We start from the raw sequence: 10,000 nt of genomic DNA on the forward strand, positions 1-10,000 counted from the left end.
TATGCCTCAAGTATGCTTGAGGTATACTTACTAAGCTTAGTATGAACCCACCTAATGACAACACTATGCAACTTGTACGCCAGTTTGAGAACCGCTCAATAGAGCTCGGACATAATTTTATGGTTAAAGAGACTGCTAAGTTTGGCCAAGAACTTGGACTCAAGTTAACGTTTATCTACCCTAATCGTGTATGCCGCAGCGACGATGGAGAGAAAGTCCCAGATGCAAAGATTAAGAAAAAAGTGAAAGAAGCTCAGCAAAACCAACTCAAAGGAGAGATTGTAAGCCAGAAGTGACAAGGGAAGTTGACTGCCTCGAGATGGAGTGACCCAGTACAAAGTCAAGGCTGCTTCAACTGGTTAAGCAAATGGAAGACACGTCCAACACAAGTGATCACAGGAATCTACGAGAGAGATGTACAAACAACTGCTTCCAACTCGTGTATACAAGACAAGAACTGGTAAAGAGAATGATTCGATGTGTAGATTATGCGGTAAGGCACAGGAAACCGTGGCACACATCTTAGCTGGCTGTTCTGCACTTGCGCAAAGCAAGTATCTGCATCGTCATAACTCGGTATTGAAAATTCTTTTCTTTGAGATACTTCACCAGTTAGCCCTTATAGACAGTGTACCACCCTGGTAATCTCAAGTAGAACCGAAGCCGGTTTACGAAAATGAGTATGCACAAGCCTTCTGGGATGTTCCACTATCTGCTGAACCTGTGGCAGTTAGGAACAACAGGGTAGATGTGCGAATTGTGGATCGCAAGAAGAAAGTGGTTTCTATGTTAGAGATGAGCTGGGCGATAGTTCTTTCGATCGTTTTTAGCACCTTTCTTGTGCAAAGGAGTAATGTCAGCTAATTTCCAGTTGTGTGGTAACATGCCTTGATGCAAGAGACGCATTTAAAACATCACCAAGCGATGAAGCCAAGGTTCAAGTTATCAAAGACAAGGATCTTAGTCTTCTACACTGTTCACCTAAGAATGTTAGCAAGATTCTAAGCGAGTTGAAACCTCGTAAAGCTCCTGGCCCGGACAGTACACATCCCTTGATCTTAAAGAAATGCGCTTGATTAAATGATGGAAAAGTTTTCGGCTGTAAAAACGGAAGCAAAATATTCATTCATGCACTTAGCAATGTCACCTTCGTTTGTTAGGACGTTGCCATTGTCCAGCTTTATGACAATTAGATCATTAGATCATTTACGCCTGGACTGCACGAAATTCCGAAAACTCTATTTTTAAGCAAAGTGGCAAATTACTTTGAAGACGAAGTATAGGGCTTTTTAAATGTTCATACTTTTGCCAAAGCCATGGCATTCATGGAGAGCCTCTTTCATTACCTCATTGATCTCTTGTGGATACTCAACACTCCTTGGAAAATGCAAGGTTAGGGCACACGTTGACGACCATGCACGACGCCGCACTTTTCCAATGAAATCATAAAACTGGGTGTAACCTGGAATCTTGGATTCTGATAAATGCGAAGCGATGTGCATTTCTAAAAAGAATGAGTGTTAAAACCTCTCCTTCACTGTCTTCAAGGTCCTTTAGGAGAGCTTCAAACAGTAAATCGTGGAATCCTCATGGATTCTGTTGTTTGAACTTTCCTCAGAACGATCAAACTCACAGAGAGATGTGAAAGCTCTGGGGGTAAACTTTTCCTTGTTGCTGCTCAATATTGCATCAAAAACTGATTGGTTTGTCATCACAGTACCTCCGAAATTCCCGATGCTGTTCATTCCTTTAATAAATTGAGCAAATTCTACATGAACGTCATAATTAAAGTATTGCTTCAACAAACAGTCCACTACCTCTTTCTTCTGGGCCAAAGTGGCAGTGTACATCTTTGAGTAACCATAGTGAGCAATCTGATCTTCATGTTTAATAACATCTTCAGAAAACTCTTCTTCTGAACAACATGCAGTAGTAGCTCTCGGTAACTCCTTCATTTGCACATCAGCAACCTCGTCAATAGCTAATGCTTGGTGAAATGTTGCACCCCCGCAAATTTTGTAACCTTCTAATGACAAGCATTTGTACAACCTTGTAAGACACCCCATGCAACTAATTTGCCACCTAAAGCATACTTCTGGTTAATCACTTGATTAAGATCATGCGAAAACCATGAACCATTGAAAAGCGCAGATGTTTCAAGACAAGACAAGAGCAAGCAAAAGTATTCTCGCCTTGGCCCCCAGCATCAACGGCCTCTTCACCAGCGAAATTAACTACCAGGTATAATGGGTTTGAAAAATGAGAACGTTTTTCTGTCAATCGCTCTGAGGGTTGATGCGAAAACAGCTTTACGCCTAATAATAATACTAACAGGGTTATCAATATGCTGCTGCAAAGTGTTTTCCTCAAAAGATGTCAAGATGGCCTGAAGAGACTGATTTTCTCTTGGTTGTTGGTCAGTGTGAACTGGAGTAGCTAAGGTGGCTGTCTGTTGGTCCAACAAGCTTGCTTCTATCGCCGGAAAAAGATCTGGGTCTTGGTCATCCTCAATAACGTCCACATAGGTCTCATATTCTGTTTGAAGTGGAATAGATAAGACAGATGAGGCATGGCGATCTTTACAGGTACCTGTGGTGCATTCACTGGAAGAACCACTAAATGGTCCAGGTACAGCAGCTGGGACAGGGCTATCTCTTTCTTCCAATGCTGCCACAAGGTCATTGTCTGAGTCAACAATATCTGGCAGATGACTGAAAAACAAAATCATTAAATTTGCAGCACAGTGAGAAAATGAGTAACTCATGGGCATACATGTAGTTTTCCTCTTAAAGGTTATATCCAATCACACCCACAGCCCAGATTAATTAAGAAGTTTCCTTTTTTTTTTTCACTCGTACAAAGCACACCCAAAACATAGAACTTCACCATGCCTTACATCACACATTTCAACTCACTTTCTGATCAGTGAGAAGCCTTTTTTACCTCAATCAATAGGATTATTATGACTATATGTACATAAAACAACTTCAAATTTGTAAAAATCAACACAGATTGGCATTCCATATAAATGACACTTACAAAAGCTGAAAATACTCTCTATGCGGCTCATAAATAATGTTTTTGCCAATATTGAATTAAGAAAAATCACATAACTTAAAGTTTACGGTTACAGAATGAAGTGAGAAACAAAAGTGTAATAACGAAAACGTGCAACTGGCAAATCGAGATGAACAGAGCCGATAACATTCGACGTATTGTTAAGAAGAAATCAAACCGTGAACTGAGATAGCCCTTACCTGCACTGACGTTATCTTTGGGACCACTACATGATACTGAATGTTCCCTTAATTCATGCACGTCCAATATCTCTCTTTATGAACGATTACGCTAACCTGTGCCTGTGATGGGCTTTCTAGAGGTAAATCCTCTTGAATTGGTCTCACAAATATCTTTCCTTGCCGGATAAATGGAACAAGGTATTTCATTGTTAGCCCACTTGGTGCAGGGGGAATAATCCTCAGATCTCTCTTCTGTGATTCTGCTTACACTAGTTCAAACCCTCCTGCATCTAGCAACTCTGGGAACGTCTCCATGATTAGGTCGCGAATTTCCAATTCATCGCATTCGTCAGGCACAGTAATCTTCATTTCTCCCAGACCAGCCAATAGAAGTCCCTTTGTCCTCAGCATCAGGAGTCTCTGATTGATCTTTATCACTCAAACACACAAATTTGCGTGTGAATGTCTTACATTTTTTGCTCTTCTATTCCGATCCTTTAGTCTATCATTTTTTAGGCCTTCGCTGATTATTTGTGGCCGCATTTCCGCGACTACTAAAACTGCTCAGCTGATGGAAATGATATGGAAATAGCGATTTCCCATTCCTCTTCCATCCTCGAAGACCCATCCGCCCTTGAAGGGCCAGCAACTACTGGTGCCGCTGCTAAAGAGCTTGAATTACTTTCAACCGTGTTATTAACTTGTGTAGTAAGCCTTTCAGCAGCCCTTGACAGAATTCTCGCAGCATTCGCTAGGTCGTCCGCCATGTTGAAAGCGTAGCGAAGGGATTAATTACCAGATTTTCTCTACATTTACAGCTGTGGTAGTCCCCAGACTGCTGCATCATTTTACGGCAAGCACATTTACAAAAAACGAATTGGTAACCTGACCCATCATTTGTGAATACACCATTTAAAGAGATAGGGCAGCCTTTCCAAAAAGAAAAAAAAAAATAGGCACCATTTCTAGAATCTCCAGTCATCATTAACAAAAACTAAAGGCTGCATTTACAAAAAAGGTATTCACCATTTAGCACAGGTGGGCACCGTTAACAAAAAGTAAAGGCTGCATTTATAAAAAGGTATGCACCATTTATCACAAGTGGGCACTATGAACAAAAATCAACGGCTGTATTTACAAAAAGGTATGCACTATTTATCAAAAATAAGCACCATTTAATAAAAACGAGGGCTGAATTTTGGCGGGAACGGCACCACACAGTCATGGAACTGGAAACTTGGAAAAAACTTATTTCTAGGTCATCTTCAACCTCCTGTAGTACCGATTCAGAAGGCCTTGCGATTTTTGATTTTAGAATTTGATGACAACTTAGTGATTGTCGATAAAAGGGAAGCGCACTATGAGTGATGAACTGTAAACCTTGCTTGTGATCCTAGTGGATTGTGTCGATCAGCTCCGACTGGACACTGAAAATATTGGCTGCACTTGAACTCGATTGTTCACTGACAGGGGTGAAAGTCTCGGCTTCTCGATCCATATTGCAAATTTTAATAATAAAGGTCTTTATTAAGAGTTCATTGTGCAAACGGAAGTGCAACAATTTACAAGGCAAAAAAAATGAATAAAACGACAAACAAATATTAATTACTATTAAAAAGACATCTATTAATAAAAATAGATTTAAAACGACTTGTCCGGACCTTAGGTAGAATATAATTATGCGACGTAATTCTCAACTGCCATTTTCTCTGGGGAGGTAGAAGATCGCTCAAAGCAGTGTTGGTGGAAGAGATCCCTCGCCATAACTTCTCATCTCTATTACGACGAATATCCAAGATACTGGGCTGCTTTAAACAGTAACCCATCTTGTAACATCTGACAAAGTGTTTATTAATTCTACTTGTCCAAATTCTCAATAGAGTAGCGATAATATTTACATATTCTTAAAATATACAACCCACTACTTGCCTTACTAAGTGAATACTCAATATGAGTGTCCCAATTAACTGGCACTTGCTCAAAGGTAACGCCCAATAGTTTCTCTTCCCTCTCTATGTTCGCAAGTGGTTCGGAAAGCGTCCTGGTAGTCTGTCCTCGTAAAAGGACTTCCCATATTTTCGTCAAATTACCTTTCATGCGGTTGTTCTCGGACCATTCAATAAAGGATAGAACTTCCTTTTCTGACTCATTCAAGCCTACATTTGGCTCAATCGGCAAACTAATAGTTATATCAGGAGGGATTACGCTTTTTCAAACGTTGGCCGTGTAGCACTTATATTTGAACAGACTCAATTGATTAGAGTGTAATGTGAAGTGCTAAGTCTCTACCCCATATGAACCAGGTGAGCGTTAGCCCTACTGATGGAAATGGGCCCACACAAAAACAGAGAAAAACTCTGACCCTGGGTGGGAATTGAACCCACGACCTTCGGGTTAGATCACCGCTGTTCTACCGACTGAGCTACAAGGTCAAACGGAAACAGGCCGTGGGAACTGGCGATGTTAAAGTCACGGCAATGAACATGTACAAGTACAAGGAGGGATTACGTTTTTTTAAACGTTGGCCGTGCAGCACTTACATTTGAACAGACTTAACTGATTAGAGTGTAATGTGAAGTGCACAATGGATGTTTTCCGCTCACCAAACTCTTCACCCTAATTCTCTTTTGTCTTTCTCTTTGATTATACGTTATGCAAGTCAGTAGGCCATTGTAGCTCATTGAAGGTCATTGTAGGTCATTGTAGGTCATTGTAGATCGCTCTAGGTTATTGAAGCTCATTGTAGATCATTGTAGGTCATTTTTGTAGGTCACTGTAGCTCATTACGTGTCATTGTAGATCATTGTAGGTCATTCCTTGTTTGTAGTAACTACATGAAATCACTACCGTTAAGTTCGCGCCCTGCATTTTCCATCTACATCAATGCCTCGTCCATTCCATGAATGAGCCCAAAAATCGCGCATATTTTTTTTATAAATTCAATGCAAAAACCCGTTTCGTAACCACAACCACCTTGATGGCGCACAAACATTTCATGATCGGTTCGAGTTCAAACAGCAGGTCAGATCTGGAAAAAATATATTCATGTCGCTTTCCGCGGGATAGGAAATTAAAAAAAAAAAAAAACGACAATTACGACTACGAAGAAAGAAAACAAAAGGAAAACAAGAACATAAGAGTCAACAACACAGGATCCTACGTGCCGTCATTCATGCAAGTAACGACTCCAGCCAACAGGGCTTAATTTCAGTGTGAAGCACAGGCAAGTGGCTTATTGCCATATCTGACTACAAGGAAGAAAAAGACACGACTGGTTTTATATTGGGTCATTATTATAAGAGCAGCTTTAGTTATAGTGGCCCTGTACTTTGGAACAACCTGCCTTCTAACCTAAGGCAGGTTGATTCCCTTTGTGAATTCAACAAACTAATAAAATCTGTATTTCAGGCACAGAAAAAAGCTTTTCAGTAGCGGTTTACGTTTTATTGCGTACGGTTGGTTAAGCATGTTGGGCAGGGTGAGCGAGCTTCGGGGAACATTGAGGGTCTCGGGGAAACAAAACTCACTGTTTCCCGTGGGGCCAGTCATTAAGTGTTTTGTTAAACCTCCCAACTCAAAATAGAAGAATACACGGAATTTTCACGGAATTTGCCGCTGTTTCAAAGTTGCACGACATGATCACGTTCGAGTCGAAAGTTCAAGTCATTGTTTCCCTAGGGATTCAGTGAGTTTTGTTCGCCCTACGGAGTTAGTGAGTTCATAGTTAATCGAGGGACTGGTTATGAAACCTTAGAACTTTCAAAAGCGAGAACAATGTTGTTGCAATCGATGTCGAATTGACCGTGACCCTGCACAATCTTTTGTTTTCGCTTCGCACGGGTTCGCAAATTAGCTGCGCATAATTTAATCCAAGGATTCGATTGGTTATCTTCTCGAAAAAATGTGTGTTTTGTGCAGGGACAAGGCCAAAAATAGGGACAAAAACATGAAACAAAGGAACTTGTCCAGTTTCATAACCATCTCCATGCATTAACTATGGTGAGTTTTGACCCATGACACGTGACACGATCTTCTCCAATCGGAAAACGTTTTTGAATTGGGAGGTATAACAAAATGGTATGTCCTAATCCATTCTCATTTACCTTTCAGGTAACCACTAAATTGTTTACTTCTGTCAGATGATGACACGACCCCATAAACCTTTAGCTTAAGACTTTATCTTGTGAAAATAAAGTTATCTTATTAACATGATAATTTTCTGGTGAGAAAATGTGCATTTGTGTTGATCTCAACATCTCCACTGTTTTTCCTTAAGTGCAATCAACTATGGCGCTATTGGTGGAGTGATGGCGCATGAAATAACTCATGGATTTGATGACACAGGTTAGTAAATTCCATTATCTGAATTAATCCTTTGGAAAGAAACCAGGATTGTGTTATTATTTTACTATTTGACCTACAACCTGTATTGTAGTCGTTATTTTCAAGGAGTTATATAATATAATATATAATACTTTGTTTACTCTCGGATTTCAGAGTAGCTTGTAGTTAATGTCTCCGAGCATTTAACATATACAATTGTTAAGAATCCCAACTGGCGGGAGGCAAACCAGTTAGCTGTTTTACGAGTGCGCTAGGAATTTGAACCAGGGACTACGTAAAAAACTTTCATGAGAGGTCAGAACGCGGTCCTGAACCCATGACCTCAGGATCTCAAGGCACGGGCCTTAACCACTCGGCCACACTGCCACATTTTCTATTTGCAACGAAAATTATTTTTTCACATGGCGGCGTTTCAAGTATGATCCTAAGCGAACCAAGCCGTTGATGTAGTGATTCGCGGTTAGGTTCTAGGTTTTGGAACTGTTTAGCCATGTTTTTCGTGATCGCGAGGGTTTAGGTTCTAGGTTTTAGAACTGTTTAGCCATGTTTTTTCGTGATCGCGAGGGTGACTTCATGGGTGCACTGGGTACATCGGGTGTGGCAAATGGTTTTAAATTCACATTTCTTCATCTTGCTGGTGGTATTTTTTTACTTGAGTGACCTGTTTTCGACAGGGTAAATATGAAAGATGCCTATGTTAGAGTTATTAGAATTTTGAATGGATGGGCAAATTCTTCGTCGTGATTGTAGTGTAGTGGGTGGCAGTGTCTGGAGGGCGGTTGTCTCCAGGTCGTCTTCAATCTAGCCTTGTGATGAAACAGAGTGTGTTCGAGTATTGGTAATAGCCATGACGTCCTCGCACAACAAGTTCGGTGGTGTGGTTACTTTCTACACGTGCGTTAAATCTACCCATAATAAGAATCTTGTCCTCACTGTCCGCTATCGACTTCCTCAGCGACGCCGTCTGCTTGGAGAGTTTAAGCATACATACTGATCAATGTGATAGAGCTCATTTCCGAAGGGTTGAATGGGGAACATGAATTGATGCGGTCAGAGTGCACTCATGCACCCAATTTTGATAGCCAACTTGAAGCGTCCTGTTAAATCTTTGCAAAATTCCATGAAGAATTTTAGTGTTAGGTTTAGCGTTATTTTTAGGCTGAGGTAAATCCAGCATTTATTTTTCCTTGAGGAGCGGAGTTTAGGGGACAGTTTGTGATGTGAACTGTCCTATAGTTGTTGAAGTGGGGAAGAAGAGCAAAGAGACGTTTCGCAACGCTTATTGAAACCGGAGTCCATCTACTTACAAGCATTTCTCGACTTCTGTCACAGTGTCCCATTGGGAGGCTTCAGAGTTTACGAGCGATAGAACTTTCTAAGGTCGCGATAGAGTAGCGGTCAAAAGCTTGCGTCAAAACTTATACCGCGGCTTATTTCTGCCATCGTCTCTTTAAAGTAGCTTTGGAGGGGCTTTTCGACATGCTGACCACACGGTGTAAGGCCCGGAGAATACCAACCAGATTTCTTGCGGGACATACAACCCCTATCCGGCGCCTCACCACGGTAGACTTGCTTGCAGGCCTGCATGCGTGGTGAATTGGGGACGGCCTATAATGGGCTACCTAACAATATTCAATAAGCAGGGATGGACCATAATGTGGTAAGGGACGTAAGGGACGTACAGCAAAGTTTGTTTGCTACTGTGAGTTGCATCAGGAAGGGCATCTGGCGTATAATTTTTCTCTACACACCCAATTTTTGCAACATGACAAGAGCTTTAATGATGATCGATATGGCTAGGGGTATCAAACTGCTGGAACACTTGAGTAATGGAGCGAATGGATACTGAGGCAGCTAGTAGCTTGTAGCTCTAGAAAAGGCTTATGATAGAGTGCCAAGGGAATTAGTCTACTGGTGCCTGAGGAAACGAAATGTGCCTGAGACCCTTTTTCAACTGATCATCGTAACCGATATAGACATCAACGTAGGGTTACATAAGGGCTAGGGACCGCGTTCCTTCCTTTTTTGTGGTTTTGGATACAATAATTGATGGATTTAGGAAAGGCGCACCAGGGGATATCTTATTTGCGGATGACCTTATGGTGATTGCTGAGTCTGTAGAACAACTTCAGAAAAAATGGATCAAGTGGCAAGAAGGAATGGCCAAGCATGGCTTTCATGTGCAGTGAGTCAAGAAGAAATATTAACATTATCGATTGTAATGGACATCCCTTAAAACGAGTGGGTGAATTCAAATACCTTGGACTTACAGTAAGTGAAAAAGGAGGCTCAGAAGCTGCTGTCAAATCAACAATGAGTGCTGTATGAGCCAAATGGAAAGAATATACTGTAATTATCTACGATAAAAGGATGGCAAGGATGGTTTTGTACTTACTCCACTGCTTTCAGTTCAGATA

General features: G+C 41.1%; 2 protein-coding genes across 3 annotated transcripts in view; one reads left to right on the forward strand and one right to left on the reverse strand.

Annotated features, from left to right (window-relative positions):
• The window catches only part of LOC138052024 (large ribosomal subunit protein bL20-like), a 596,113-nt gene that overhangs the window by 298,173 nt on the left and 287,940 nt on the right, over positions 1-10,000 (reverse strand). The gene's annotated exons all lie outside the window — the stretch shown is intronic.
• LOC138052012 (endothelin-converting enzyme homolog) overlaps positions 1-10,000 on the forward strand; it is a 97,354-nt gene that overhangs the window by 44,194 nt on the left and 43,160 nt on the right. For both annotated transcript variants that reach the window (XM_068898357.1, XM_068898358.1), the window contains exon 14: positions 7,516-7,583. In XM_068898357.1, the coding sequence (XP_068754458.1) occupies positions 7,516-7,583 (68 nt within the window). The remainder of the gene's footprint in view (positions 1-7,515; positions 7,584-10,000) is intronic.

The sequence above is a fragment of the Montipora capricornis genome, chromosome 6, assembly GCF_036669925.1.
Source record: "Montipora capricornis isolate CH-2021 chromosome 6, ASM3666992v2, whole genome shotgun sequence".
NCBI classification, from domain to species: Eukaryota; Metazoa; Cnidaria; class Anthozoa; order Scleractinia; family Acroporidae; genus Montipora; species Montipora capricornis.